Genomic DNA, 14696 nt, shown 5'->3' on the forward strand with positions numbered 1-14696 from the left:
TGATTCCATTTGTTCTCAAACCTGAACTAGTCTAGTTTTTGTCATCTCATCAGTTGTGATCACCTTCACCTCAGGTAAGGTGTCTTCTCTTCCTACATGTTTCTAAAATCTGCTACAGAAGAGACAATAAATGATGCCTCCTACTCAACTAAAGTTCAAAGCCTGTGAAAATACAAGTTATCTACATGCCTTTGCTCATCTTATAAATTAGCAATGAGTCTGGAATGCTTCCCCACAGCAATTAAGACTCTTTCAGTAAAATTACTATATTCTGCCATCGAGGTTTTATTAAAAAAAAAAAAAAAGTCACACATCTTCTATTAAGATCATGACCGAGAACTGTACAAATAACTCCAAGATTTCAAAAGGCACAGACAAAAAATGCTTCTTATCCTCACAGGTTTACTCAGCTTGTTAGGGTGAGTTGCAGCCACAAGGGTTACGGTAGAGAGAAACAACACTCACAACGAGAGAAAAGTTTCAGTGCACTAGAATACACATATGTAATAACAATTATTATTACCTCTGTTAGAAACAAAGAACTGAGTGTTTTTGTGTTGCTGGTGGGGAGGCACAGAAGGACGGGGTGAAGGAAGAATAAAACTATCACCACAACCAGTACCACAGAAAGGTCCAGCATGTCAAAAAGATTGCAAAAAAAAAAATTTGCTCTGGAAGCTATCTTATAGCATTTATTCATTTATTAAGCTAAGAAAATCAAATATTCAAAATGTCAACTTGGTAAGTGAAACATTCAGCCCATTCTGAAAAAATGTTAAAATGCTGCCTATGTAATTTCTCTTCAAAACACTGCTGTTGGATGAAAAACATAATGAAGGTGGCTTGTTCCCAACTCACTCTCTGCTCTCACAAATCTTTACTCTCCTAGTTTATCAATTTAAAGTAGTGCTGTAGAAGAATAGGCTTCAAATGTGCTTCTCAGTCCATCTCTTTTTATAATAGTGCATCGCAAAGAGCACAAGCCAGAGGTTTTTAAATATTACCTTCATAGAGAATTTCATACTCAGTGGGAACACAGCTGTATCCTTGGATAAAACCCGGAAGGCAGTCCTTACAGAAGGAATGGAGGCAGGGGAGCATTCTGGGCTCCCTCCTCCACAGCTCCCATTTGCACACCAAACAATTCCACAACAGATCCAGGGTCTCCATTCCTGCTGGCTGAAGTCTGGCCCTGAAAACATGAAGAGTCACAAAATGGTTCATAACAAGCCCTGCACTTCACAAAACACTCTATCACTCAAGTGCAGACCAGAGGGCAAACACGGGATGCACGATCAAATAAACATTCACGTAGCCTCTGTGGAAAAAAAGTTCCTTGCAGCTGAAAATCACATACCTGCTTTATAGAGGAGAATATCTTTGCAGATTGTGCAGGAAAGCATGGTTTAAGGTTTACAAACCATGATCCCACTATCTCTCTAGTATTTGCAACTTCTGTAAAAACTGAACTAATCTGTTCTATCAATCTACTTACAAAGCTGAATTGTCACATGCTGTACATTTCCTGCTAGAAGCACTGAAACTGTGCAATTAAAATTATGAGATTATCTGGTTGCTTTTACAATTTCACTCAAATATTTTACAGTTTTCAGGTAAAGAAATTAATACCCATAAGTCCATCATTTCAGCAATGCATATTAGAAAGCTGCTTTGAAAAATGTACAGCATCTTCTGACAATCTTTCTTTATAGAAAAAGCACTTTGTAGTAATCAAATTTTAGCTATAAAGACGGCCACAGATCAGATTATAGACCAAACCTGAGCTTCCCAGTGTTCCTCCCACCAGCCTAAGTTCCCCAAGGTCAAGTGAGAGTTTTGCAGTTCATGTTTCATCCTCAGTTCTGAGACTGTCAGAGATGTTGATCAGATACAGACTGCAAAGGGCAACTTCTGCAAGTTGTATCAGAGGAGAAAAAGCAGATAAAGTCTCATTTCCTCTGGAGCCATTCTTCCAGCTGATCCAACCTCCTGGGACCAGAGTCCCATGTAGCTGCTGATTGCCCTGGCATGGTGACCCTGCTACCAGCAGGATGGAATTGAAGCTACAGGAATTAGCTTTAATCTCCAGATTTCTCCAGCACAGAAAAGCAGCAGCTCTAATCTTAGGGCTATCTCTTCTCCTGAGGGATTCTGTCTTCTGGTAGATTCCAGTGGAAATGGTTAGTAAGCAGATCTGGGTTTGGATTTTTACTCTGCAATGCAAAAAAATATGAATGTCTCAGAAATTACCAACCAGTAGGTTTTTTTTAAGCATTGTATCCTGAAGTCATCAGTATTTAAAATATTTTAGAAGAAAAATAGAGCCTAGCTTAAAGTCTGCATCCTATTTAATATCCAAGACCCATTTAACTAGGTAGATACCCACCAACTTGACTAACAAAGATAAATTCAAACCTACCACTAAAACTCCAGATTCCAATTCCAAAACCAGAGGTCCCTTTAGAAATGAGCTGTGCCAGCTGTACCTGTGGTTTAATTAACATTTTATCAGTGCCTATTACACGACCTCACTTTTTACAGTACATCTTCATCAATCATCTATCAGGGGCAAATGTCACTAAAGCAGCACAGGCTCTCAGCTCACTTCATCTCTGTAATTTCTTGCAGCTCCTGTTGCTAAGACAAAGTTGCACCTACAAAAACATGTAATGTCTGCAGTAGGAAGCTGAGGTCTGAAACTACCACATTGTTGACACAGAGAAACCACAGCCTGAAGCATACATGCACAGAGAACCAGTGCAAACAAAGTCCGATACCAGGAAATGCTCTGTCACCTTAAAAGCCAAATCTGGGGATGGGTGAGCAGCAGGGGGTTACTGTAAATTTCAATTTATGCCTTTTGAATGACATGCAAAACTGAATTTTTTAATAGGAAGGGGAAGAATGGAAAAAACATGTTTAAAATGTTGTTCTGAGGCAGGTGTGCACAGTAGTAGTCAGGCAGCTGAAGAAGGAGAAGGCTGATGAATATAAAGAGCTACAAGAAAGCCCAGAAAGAGAATCCAGGGAATTACAGGCCTGACCTTGGTGCTGGGGGTCAGGGCACAGATCATCTCGAGCACCATCAAGTGGCACTTGTACAACAACCAGGTGTTCTGGTTTGAAAAACAAAACCAGTGAGAGACTTCAAGTCAGAAATACAATTTATTAGGAAAAGAGAAAAAAAAAAAAAAAAAAACAACAAAAACTAAATACATGCAATAATACAAAAGGAAAGAAAACAACCACTGACAGAGTCAGAATACAACCTGACACTCTGGTGGTGGTGGGAGTCCAGACTGGAATGGCTTCAGTCCTCCCAAAGTGGCAGATGTGGTTCTGTCATATCTTGTAGAAGGGTGTAATCTTCCTCTGACAGTGCAGTGGAAAAACCCCAGCAATTCCCAGTGGGAAACTGCCCAGATTATATTCAGTCAGGAAATGCTTGTCTCCTCCCTCTGGGCGGAGCATCCCACAATGGGATGATGTAATTTCAACAGTCACGCAGTGACATTGAATGGGCCATTAACAACAGATATCCTCCCGGGGGGGAAAGGTAAGAGATAAGGAGGAGGTAGAAAAGGTAAGAACAAACTGCTCACAGATGGGAAATGAATAACATCTTGCATTTCAACCTGGGACACCAGGGCATCAGACCCAGTCAGTGTGGGTTCCTGGAAGGGAGGTCCTGCCTAGCCAATTCGATGTCCTCCTCTGACAAGGTGACCCACTTACTTGGTGGATGAGGGAAAGGCTGTAGCTGTGGTCTGTCTGCCTGGACTGCAGGAAAGCCCTGAACACCACTTCCCATATATTCTCCTAGAGAAATTGGCTGCCCTTGGCCTGGAGGGGTGCACTGGTGACTGGATAAAGAACTGCCTGGATGGCTGGGGCCAGAGAGTGGTGGATGGAGCTACATTCAGCATCACAAATTAGGAAACAGCAGTCCCAGCAGTCAGTGAGACAGTTCCCAAACTCCTCGGTATTTTGGAACAAAGTGCCCATTTATGTCATAGCTATTCACAAGCAGCAGGACCACTGGCTAAGATTAACTATTTTATAAATGGAATGCACATCAACCTTACCCTAAAAGCCCTCTAAATTTAATTGTTGCCAAAGACTAGGTTAGAAGTTGATTAACTAGGATTCTATCACACATGCTAGAAGGCAATGTGCATCAACTTCAGCAGTGAGCATAAAGTGACAGTGTTTGTAGGCTCTTGGTCTGACACTTGAGAACCAGCTCACTGGCTTGTTATTTATTAGTTATTTTTACCATTAAATCCTGCTTTAGCACACAGGGCCAAGCCTTGCAGACACCAGAAGTCCTAATTTGATGTTACAACTAAGCAAGGATCGTTTCAGGTAGTCATTTTAAACCCAACACATCATCACTGCACACAGAGCAGTTCCAGAGCTGTGCCATTGCTTTGCCTGCTGTAAGGAAGGTTTAGGATAGCTGGCACCAACTCTGTCCCACAGGTGGGAACAGCAGGAATTGCACACCCAGCCTGGGGAGGGCAGAGATTGCAAATGTCAATTTACAGTTACTGGTACACTGCTGTCACTTGGCATTTCTTTGTCCACTCTCCTGCTGTTCCATTCCCACAGGTCAGGGCACCATCCCCAGAATTTTCCCCTGGATGTCATTTTAGTGCTCAAGGATCCCCATTAAAAGACCAGCAAGTCCTCTTTTCAGACAGCTGTAGAAAGGATCAGTAACAAAAGAGCAGCACAAACACAGAACTTCATTTCCCCACCCTATAAAGACAAAATGAGGTATCTGCACATGGCAGATACTCAACACTGTAGTCAGACAATTTCAAAATAAAGTGAGAAGCAGTCATCAGTCATTTGATCAACCACTGATCAAATATTATGCAGGTAAGATTACAGTGTCAACTGTGTCTGGAGAAGTCCAGAAAGGAAAATCAGAACAACCCAAACTTTTGTAAACCAGCTCATTTTATGCATTGTTTATTCAAAAAATTTGAATAAAACAAAATCTTTTATGCGACAAGCACACAGGCACCACCAACTTCTTTGATCTTCTCCTCTGCTCGTCTACTGAAGAACTTTGCTTTCACAATGACAGGCTGCTTGGGCAGCTTCCCCTTGCCCAGCACTTTGTAGTAGCCCTAGAAAGATTTAGAAAAAAAGTTCAGTGTTTGTAATCAGCTTGCAGGCTCCTACATTCAGGCCTGTTAGCACACATCAGTTACAAATAAAACCATGAACTCATCCATTCGATTCATTACATTAAAAGGACAATGACAGGAAGACAATTAACAAAACAGTTGCTGAAGTCACTGAGGTGAGAAGTGGGCCCCAAGTGGCCAACAGAGGTGTTTGATTAGGGAGGCAGAGCAGTGTCCCTGATTTGGTGGCTGGCTGAGACACAGGACATCAGAGCCAGTGAATATGAATCAGATGTTTCTGTCCGAGAACTATAGCACACCAAGACAACTGAACATGTGGAGATGTGACTCTAGTCTCGAGGGTGACACAGCGTGAGACTGGTTCCACCATGGTTTTGCTCCTTCAGGAACATTTCAAACCAGGCATCTTTCACCACCTACCCGAAGGAGGGCAGTGCCTGTTCACAAACACACACCAGTAGGACAGAATGTCCTTACAGGGGAAAATGTAATACCCAAAGTGCTCCTGTAACTACTTAGAGCCCAGGGATCTGGCCGGTGAACCTCTGAGCACTGAAGCACTGGAGCTTATTTGCAGCTCAGCACTTCCCCAGTGGGACGGGCACAGTTCAGGCACTCCTGGGAGGGCAGGAATGCCAGGGCTGAGTCCCAGCAGGAACTCACCGAGCGCACGACGTCAATGACCGGGGCCAGGCCGGCCTTGTTCTTGGCATAGTTGAGCCTTGTCTGCTCACTGACCAATGTCCACAGCTTGTCCAAGTTGACAGTGGGACAGAACTTCTGGTTTCTCTTCAAGTGATAGTGTCTCATGCCTACTTTCCCGAAATAACCAGGGTGACTATGGAATAAACACACTCCACATTAGATCACACTTTTAATTCATCCCAAACAAGCAGCACTCTGAACTAACATTGAAACAAGCAACTTACAAAATCAGAGTATCCAGAATGTCACAATACACCCTTTTTCATGTTTGTATGTAGAATTTAGGTGCAATAATGATTAGTATCCAAACCAAGGAACAATTATGTTCTCTCTAAGTGTTCCTTCTCCATCGAACTCACCACACCTCAATCCCCCTCCCTTGCTGAGTCTGTATTTCCAGGGAAGCCCCACCTCCAGGGACCCAGGGAGGGCTGCCCTGCCTGGGAAGTTCTGGCACTGCTGTCACTAACCCAGTGACTGACTGAGCCAGGCAGCGCACAGCCAGTGAACAGAGGTCAGTGGTTCCTGTCCGAGGACTATAGCACACCAGGACCACAGGCAGGGCCCAGGTGTGACTCTATAGTCTCGGGAATCACAACATCCCTCCTCTTTACCTGATGCAGCCAAAAGGACGCAGTTTGGATTTAACAACACGTTCTGATTTGCTCTGTGTGCATTGTTAAGCAGGGACCACACTGTAACAGGCAAATTTGGCCAGCTTTACACTGAACTCTCCAAAATAGCAAGTGAAAAGGTTTCTTATTTTAGGGTAAGAGGGGACATGAGCAGCTGTAATGCTACACCTCCCGTTAAAGGAAAAAACACATAAGATTGTAAAAACTTTGCTTATTCACATGTAAAAGTCAGTTACTTCTACTTCAGGAGCATGCATGCTGCTAGTAGATATTTAAAACGTTAGCTTACTATTTATCAAAGTTAATCCTATGATGGTGCAAACCACCAGCATTACCACGTCCTCCAGGATGCTTCCTGTGTTTGCCTGAGAAGAAAAATTTTAAGCTTGTTACATTAATATTACACACAATACTTAAAGATAGTTTAAATGTCAACTTAAACTAATTATTTTATCTCGTGGTGCGACAAGGTTAGAATGGATAGAGTTGAAAGGGAGACTGCACTCCCTGGAAGTTTAAGATGTCGCATACCCCGTACTGATAGGCTGAGCAGTGCTGAAGTTACAAATGCACAGAGTCTCAAACGTGCAGAACACGATTAGCCCATCACCGCGGTAGCTGCCCCCACACGCTGCGGCCTTCAGCACTGCTCGATACTCCCACGGTGCTGGCAGGCCCCTGCACCCACAGCCCCATTTTTACGGGATCGGGAAGAGCAGGACCATCCCCTCAGCGTCGGGGAAGCCGCGGCGGGGCCGCGCCGCCGCAGGCCCCAGCGCACCCGCGGCCGCCTCTCCACTCACCCACGCGGCCGTGGCCGTGGCTGACGTGTCCTCTCAGCTTCCGGGTCTTCCTTAGCCTGGAAGGCTGCGAGGAAGGGGGACAGCAGCCGTGAGCGAGGCGGGCAGCGAGCGCCACGAGAACCCCCGCACCCGCCCCGGGGCACGCGCAGCCGGGCGCCATGGCGGACCGGCCTCCTCGCACCGCTCCCGCCCGCCGCGGGCTCGGAGCCACGCCCCCCTCCGCCATCCTCCACTACTCCGCAGTTCCGTCCCGCCGCGGGAGCGAGGGGCAGCAGCCGCGGGGTCCCGGTTCCATCCCAATTCCATCCCACCCCACCCCCTCTGGCCCGGACGCAGCTCCCACCATCTTGCCGGCGTGCGCAAGGGAGAGAAAGGGTACGGCTCTCGCGAGAGCGGGCAAAGGCGCGCGGAGCAGGGCCGAGATCTCGCGAGGCTTCGCGGAGGCGGGAGCGGCGGGCGGAGCTCTGAGGGGCCGGGCCCCGCCCACAGCCGGGCACCTCTCCCCGTCTGCTCCTGGACGAGAAAAGCGGCGTTTTGAACAGAATTTAGGAGTATTTGCAAGTTTGGTCACTTTATTAAACATCCATAATAGTGGGAAAATGAACACTACGTCCTTAAACACAATTACTTGCCACACTGGAGTGTGAATTCCTAGAGTGTTACTATTTCTTAAGCTTGGTTTCTTGTTGTAGATGTCGGCGAACCCAATGGGAAGAATGATGATGTCTGACTTATTTCAGACTTATTAAGGCTGAATGATTTCTTTATTATAATTATGCTATGATACATTAATATACTATATAAAAGAGGATACTAAAAACTACATGCTACTCTCTCTATCATATCTAACTCACTCACAACTCGTGACCCTGTTCTCCAGAGTCCAGACACAGGTGGATCTGACTGGCCTTCAGGCCCAAACAATCCACTGTGTTCCAACCAGGCATTCGCTCTAGGTAAACAATTCTCCAAACACATTGCACAAGAGAAAAACAAGGAGCAGAAATAGAAATTGTTTTTCTTTCACCTCTCTCTGTGCACCTTTATAAAAATCCTGAGAGAGAGAAATGCCACATATCACCGTTTTAGTATAAATTAAAAAAAAAATAAAAATAAAAAAACCTGCATCTGCAAGTGTTCTGCAGGACCCTGCAAAAGAAAGCAAACACATCTCAAGAGGTCCCCTTATCAATTTGCTAGCTATCAATCAAAAGCCAAATCAAATACTGATGTGGAATGTTTAGAGATCCTTTACCTGCAAACCATCAAATCTCTAAAACGAATCTTACAATACAAAAACCCAAACAACAAGGAAAAGAATGCTCAAAGTTCAAAGTCCAAACAGCTGATTCTCAGGAGAAGGTGTCCATTGTCTGGAAACGTTTATCTTGACATCCTCAAAAGTCCTTCTCATTGCTGAAACAGAGAACTGCTGAATCCTGAAACAAAACAACTGAAGAAAGTCCAAATAACCATTAAAAAAACCCATAAAGAAAAACCAAATGTGACATCATATAATTTTCAAACACCAGAACACTGAATGTCATCCCAGAGACTTCAACAACCGATAAAACCAACTCTGGGCTGATCATCAACCATGCAAACATACCTTTCACGTGCAAAAACCCATCACCAAATAAAAAAGAAAAAAACCTGAAAAATCTCTGAAGTGCCATGGCCAAAACTCTTAAATCGACCACTTTTTTCTTGTTCTCTTGTCTTGTCAACCACCTCTATTTAATTAATCTTAAATTTAACTTCAATGATTTTTTTTTCCCCCGAACTCTTGGGATCAGAATGCCCAGCAAGTAGCAGGCTTTAAGACCCTGCGCAGCTGGCGGCCCCGGTCCATGCGGGCGGAGCCAAGATCCCAAACCCGGCCGTGGGGGGCGCGGGGCCCTGCGGCCAGGGGGCTGGACCAATCGGCCCCAGCCCGGCCGGCGAGGCGGGGTCTTCATCTTCACAGCCCGCCCCTACCATGCGGCCAGCATCACGGCAATTCCTCCAGCATTTTGTTCATCCCGCACGTCAAACGAGAGCAGGACACAAGAACTGCCCCAGGGCTCAGCAGAGAAGGTGCTTTCCCCAGAGAAATGTTGATTCTCAGGACTTGCGCCACGGCTGGGCCGGCACGCAGCTCCCTGACCCCTGGCAGCAGCACCCCCACGCTCTCCGGGCACAAGACCAGCGGCAGCATTCCCAGAACTCATCCCCCCCGCCCCTCAAACGGGAGCGGGAGGGACGAGGGGCCTCGAGCTCCCGCGGGAATCCCCCACCCAAGCAAGAATTGGACCAAGAAAAACTCTGTTCCCCAGAAAGGCACTAAACTTCATAACTTCCACTTTCGCGGCAGCTGCAAAGAGCTGCTGAGGAGCGCCAGCACTAGGGAACAGGCCGGGAGGGGACCCCGGGCTGATTGGAGGCGGCGGGGTCCGCTCCAGCGCGGCCCCAGGCTGCTGCTTGCTCGCTGCTGTTGCTGGTGGCAGCGCCTGGGGACCCGGCGAAAGCCGCGGGAGGCGACGGGGCAGCCGGGACAGGCGGGGCCGGCGCGGGCGTCAGAGCTGATGTCGGCGGTGGAGCCGGCGCGGGGAGGTCCTCGGCCTCGGCTGCCGACGGCTCAATCGCCGGCTGCGGCGCCGGGGGGCTGGCTTCCAGCGCGGGAGGACCGGCTGCTGGTGCAGGGAGCGCGGCCGCCGCCGCGGGAGCGATGACGGGCGGTGCCGGAGGCGCCTCTGTCGCTGCAGGAGGCGCGGCCGCCGACTCCGAGGCACTGGCGGGCGCGGCGAGCGGGGCCGGCGCGGGCGGTGCCTCCGCCCCTGCCGAAGCCTGAAGTGGCTTCAGGCTGGCTCTCAGCGGCGGTGTGTCTCCCAGCTCCGAACGGGCAGGAGGAAGAGGAGGCACGGCTGCGGGCGGGCGGACCGGCGAGGGAGGCGGTGTCTCCGCGTCCGCCGGGGTCGGGAGCGGGCCCGCCCCCTCCGATGGGACGAGAGGGGGCTCACAAGCTGCAGGAGCAGGAGGTGGAGGAGGCAGTGAAAAAACCTCCCTCTGCGCAGAAGCAGAAGAAAACTTCTGAGCCACGGACAAAGGCTCTGCGCCCCCCGCTTTTCACGGGGCGCCACCTGCCGCACAGACTGGACTATCGAAAAAGGGGTCCATTTCTGGACTATCGGAAGAAGCTCGAAATAAATTCTCATGTATCGAAGCGCTCGGAGATCTCGCATGATGCTTTGCCTGATAGGAAATACAGGGATCTCCAAGCTTCTGGATTCAGGGAAAAACCCAGATCCCTGAAAAAAACACGAGTGTCTGCATATTCAAGAAACTCCAATAAATCATCCTCAGGGATATAAATTCCATAGACCTTAGCCAGATCTCTCCAGACGGCAAATATACGGCCATGTACACAATACAAACCAGTATCTATATCTTCAGACATTTCTTCCCAAAGTTAAAGTCCACCCCAGGTCAGGGCAGTATTATAATCAAAAATCAGTACCTTTTCAAAGGCAGGCAGAGGCGTCCGGTTACGGCAACTGCTCGGGGCTGCACCTGGTCCGGTAGAGAGGGTTCCTACGGCGTCTTACTTCCCCTATCCCTCGCAGGGACGTCGGACATGCCTTTTCAAGAGGGTTCACCTCCTTTCCCGTGTAAAATCACGGTTGTGGACCGATCCAGGTCCTGGTTCTTAATTCAACGTTCGGCGTCACCACTTGTTGTAGATATCAGTGAACCCAATGGGAAGAATGATGATGTCTGACTTATTTCAGAAGGCTGAATGATTTATTATAATCATGCTATGATACATTAATATACTATATTAAAGAGGATACTAAAAACTACATGCTACTCTCTCTATCATATCTAACTCACTCACAACTTGTGACCCTGTTCTCCAGAGTCCAAACACAGGTGGATCTGACTGGCCATTAGGCCCAAACAATCCACTGTGTTCCAACCAGGCATTCGCTCTAGGTAAACAATTCTCCAAACACATTGCACAAGAGAAAAACAAGGAGCAGAAATAGAAATTGTTTTTTCTTTCACTTCTCTCTGTGCACCTTTAAAAAATCCTGAGAGAGAGAGAGATTTGTGCTTGCCACAGTTTCTAGGGTTTTTTTAATGGATTTTATACAGTTAAGATTTTAAACAAAACTTTACCAATTTTAAACGCAGGCCTCAGGATTTATTTTTCTTTAGAATTTTCATGGTGCACTTACAATGTTCTATGCTCAGGAACACTATTAGTTTTAACAACTTAGTAGGGAAAACAATGCACTCCTTGGTGCTTGTTCATCTGATCCCTTCAAACACAGAGCTCCAGATAACACAAGGATTGATTTACACAGCTGTAGTCTAAGGATCAAAAAGGCACCTACAGATTTTTTTGGGCCATGATCTCACCTTGTTCAGTGGTATCCTCTGATTCACATTACAAAAATGGGAACATGTTGACAGATAACACAATGTTTAAAAAGCTTTCTCCTTTAATTTTTAAAGTGCAAATGGAGCAAAACAGCTTTGGCACAGGAGATTGGTTTTATAGCACAACATTCTTCTACATCAGCATTCCGTGGCTTTGTCTTGCCTTTGCAGTAACTCCACAGCGTGTCCTGATACAGTTTTATCCATCATTTTCTTAAGAGGAATTATGTATTTCCCCCTACATTTACTAGCAGCTGTTGTTTATAAAAAGGCCAGAAGCCACCTGTACGAGTGATGTTACTCCTTCTACTCTCAAGAATTACATATAGGAATCATTCTGGAACTTGGAGTGTATTAACAGAGTAAAACTAATGGGAGTTACCAGTTGTGGTGACATTTCCTCTCTAGCAAAAGCACCTCGTATTTTACAGACATTTCACATAGACTTAAGAAGCTTTTGTGGATTTTGGAGTGTGAGGGAGATAACTGAAAAAGGAAACAACTTCACCTTTTCAGTGAATAGTCCCTCGAACTTGCTCTATGAGGCTGATAGCAAATCATAACCACAGTCAGGTTAGGAACTGCGCAAGCCTCAAAGCCCATCTAACTACAGCAATCACACTGAGAATGACGAAAACCAGAGTGTGATGTGTTTCCCTTAAAGGTAAGAGGCTTCAGCTAATTTTCATTATCTGTCCGAGCCTGCAACATATTGAAGCATTTTATATATTTTATTAATTATTTTCTTCTTCAGACTACGGGAAAACTTCTACAATCTCAACAGGAGTTGTTTCCAGATCAAGGAAGAATGTGACACTTGAGCACCACACACAGCACAAAGCCAACTGAAAATACCATAGGTCAGGAGCAGTATCTGTGGTACAATAAAATAATTTGCTGCTAACCCATGAAAAAATGTTTTAACAGATGCTTCTGTTAGGATAAAATTTTTTAAAAAGGGGTATAAAATGCCTTGTCTTAGCCCTGGTGAAAAACACTGAAGAAACCCCGAACTACATGACATGAAATAGCAAACCTACCGAAAGACAGGTTTGTAAAAACCACTTTACATTTAAATTACAAATTCATTTAAAAATCACAGGTGAGTTGCTGTGTTTGTACCTGCTCCACATGAGGAAGTGCAGAAGTTTGCAATGAATATAAACAAACACGTCTATTTACAGAGTTTATTAGGCTCCATACATACATACATACATTAGGAAAGGCTGTACTGTACCTACTCGCTGCAGCTTGCATCTCAGAGAGCTGAGATCTCCCCAGGCTTAGCAGTCTTAGTGCAGAGTGGGTTATAAGGAATTTACTGACCAGAATTCAAACCAAATGGAGATTCTGTAATGTGAACCAAGTACCTTATTATCAAATTACTTTGTTATTTTTCCTTTAAAATCAGTTCGAAGGAAACAGACAGACAGACAGTCAGACAAGTGCCTGTGCCGCACGAGAGCAGCCCCGTGCGAACAACCTCTCCCATATATCCGAGCTCATTCACCCCGCAGTGTTCAGGCATCAAACATCCCTTGAAGTCAGTGGCTCTGCTGAGACAGTCAGCTGCACATAATCAGCTACTTGTTTTTGTACCAAGCATAACTCAACTGGTACTAAAGAAAAAAACAAGCACCTGGTATTCTCAAGAATATAAAAATATTTACCACAGTTTTCTCGCTCATTACAAAATCAGTTACAAAAGCTTACAGCACATTATGTATAAACTCTGCCCAAAACCCGTGCCATCCCATGGCACACTGACGCAGCATCCATGGGTCATCGCCTGGAGCGGCCTCAGCTCACTGCACTCCCCTCCCGCTCTGCACTCCAACGCCACAGGTGTCTCGCACAGTGCCATAAATAGGTTTTGGGTTGGTCATTCAGCAGGAAGGAGCTAGTTCTTCTTGTGAAGGAACTTCATTTTGTTACCTAAAGGAAGCACACCGTCAGTCTCAAGGAGATAGCAGAAGTCAATCCAAAGTGACAGCAAATGGGTCTAACTTGTAATCAGCACCAGCAGGGAGAGCTGAATTACACAACACCGACTGCTCCAACCCCTTCCTCTTCCACTCCTCGAATATGGTTTAGTTCCCTGTCGGAACCCAGAATGTCCCTTGGACACTCTTGGATGTTCCGGGCCCAGGTCAAAAGCATTTGAGACCCTGGAATGCAGCCACAGACCCCTGTGGCTTTGAACCTGATCCATGGAACAATTTACCAACCTTGCAGGAAGAACAAGAAATCACAAAAGTTTAGATATTATAGTAGAAGTAGTCACAAAGTGAAAGGAAGAATTTTTGAGTGCTGTACGGGGGGGGTTTTAGGCCTTGTACAGAGGGGTCAGAGTTTTGTACATGGGGGTCAGAAGTTCTAAGATTGAGGGACTTGGGTGTGCCCTGTCCTCTTTCTTTCTTCTTCCTAACCTCCATGTTCTTGGTGATGTTGGCATTCACCGATTGGTTTAGAGTAGAAAGTCACTGTTCAATATAGGTGATGGGCATTGGGGAAAAACTGTAAACATCTAATACGTAATGTATGATATAAAAGAGGGCACCAGCCCCCTGGGTGTCGGAGTGTGCCCTTGCCTGACTGCTGAAAGGACCGCAGCAGTTCAGGAAGAAAATCTTTTAGATAACATACAATAAACTACCTTGAGAACGGATGACTGAAGACTACTAAGTCTTTCTTTGGAGGCACGGGTTGGAGGAGAGACTTTTCCACCTTTACGGACTCACCCCAACCAGGGGTGAGGTCCGAGAACTGGCGTTCCTGGCGGGCTCTGAAAAGAAGCTAATTTATCAGACACCTCTAACCTTCACCCGGGGAAAAAGACAATCTGAATGCTCCAGACAGAGAGGGAGCGCAGAGCTCAAGACAAAACACCCCGACCTTCACCAAGACAAATCATCTCGGGAGCAGCCTGGAGAGGAGAAAAACCAGAAGTGCGCACCTGGAATTTCTCGCCT

General features: G+C 46.2%; 2 protein-coding genes, 1 long non-coding RNA gene and 2 other non-coding genes across 8 annotated transcripts in view; 1 reads left to right on the forward strand and 4 right to left on the reverse strand.

Annotated features, from left to right (window-relative positions):
* Nucleotides 1-4947: 4947 nt before the first annotated feature.
* RPL27A (ribosomal protein L27a) lies at nt 4948-7734 on the reverse strand. Its single transcript, XM_068194161.1, has 5 exons — nt 7646-7734; nt 7303-7366; nt 6789-6864; nt 5823-5997; nt 4948-5138 (listed from the first exon to the last, which is right to left on the reverse strand). The coding sequence occupies exons 1-5, from the start codon at nt 7646-7648 to the stop codon at nt 5010-5012; spliced, it is 447 nt and encodes a 148-aa protein (XP_068050262.1). The 5' UTR covers nt 7649-7734; the 3' UTR covers nt 4948-5009.
* Nucleotides 5368-5499, reverse strand: LOC137476720 (small nucleolar RNA SNORA3/SNORA45 family). The gene has a single exon (XR_011000554.1). It is a non-coding gene; the product is annotated as a small nucleolar RNA SNORA3/SNORA45 family (small nucleolar RNA).
* LOC137476719 (small nucleolar RNA SNORA3/SNORA45 family) lies at nt 6322-6454 on the reverse strand. The gene has a single exon (XR_011000553.1). It is a non-coding gene; the product is annotated as a small nucleolar RNA SNORA3/SNORA45 family (small nucleolar RNA).
* Nucleotides 7735-7798: 64 nt separating the features above from the next.
* LOC137476106 (uncharacterized) lies at nt 7799-13359 on the forward strand. Its single transcript, XR_011000251.1, has 2 exons — nt 7799-7987; nt 11405-13359. It is a non-coding gene; the product is annotated as an uncharacterized lncRNA (long non-coding RNA).
* Nucleotides 11769-14696, reverse strand: part of DENND2B (DENN domain containing 2B) — a 175616-nt gene continuing 172688 nt past the window's right edge. For all 4 annotated transcript variants that reach the window (XM_068194159.1, XM_068194157.1, XM_068194158.1 and 1 more), the window contains one exon: nt 11769-13659. In XM_068194159.1, the coding sequence (XP_068050260.1) occupies nt 13625-13659 (35 nt within the window). In that variant the 3' untranslated portion in view covers nt 11769-13624. The remainder of the gene's footprint in view (nt 13660-14696) is intronic.

The sequence above is a fragment of the Anomalospiza imberbis genome, chromosome 6 (assembly GCF_031753505.1).
Source record: "Anomalospiza imberbis isolate Cuckoo-Finch-1a 21T00152 chromosome 6, ASM3175350v1, whole genome shotgun sequence".
Lineage (NCBI taxonomy): Eukaryota > Metazoa > Chordata > Aves > Passeriformes > Viduidae > Anomalospiza > Anomalospiza imberbis.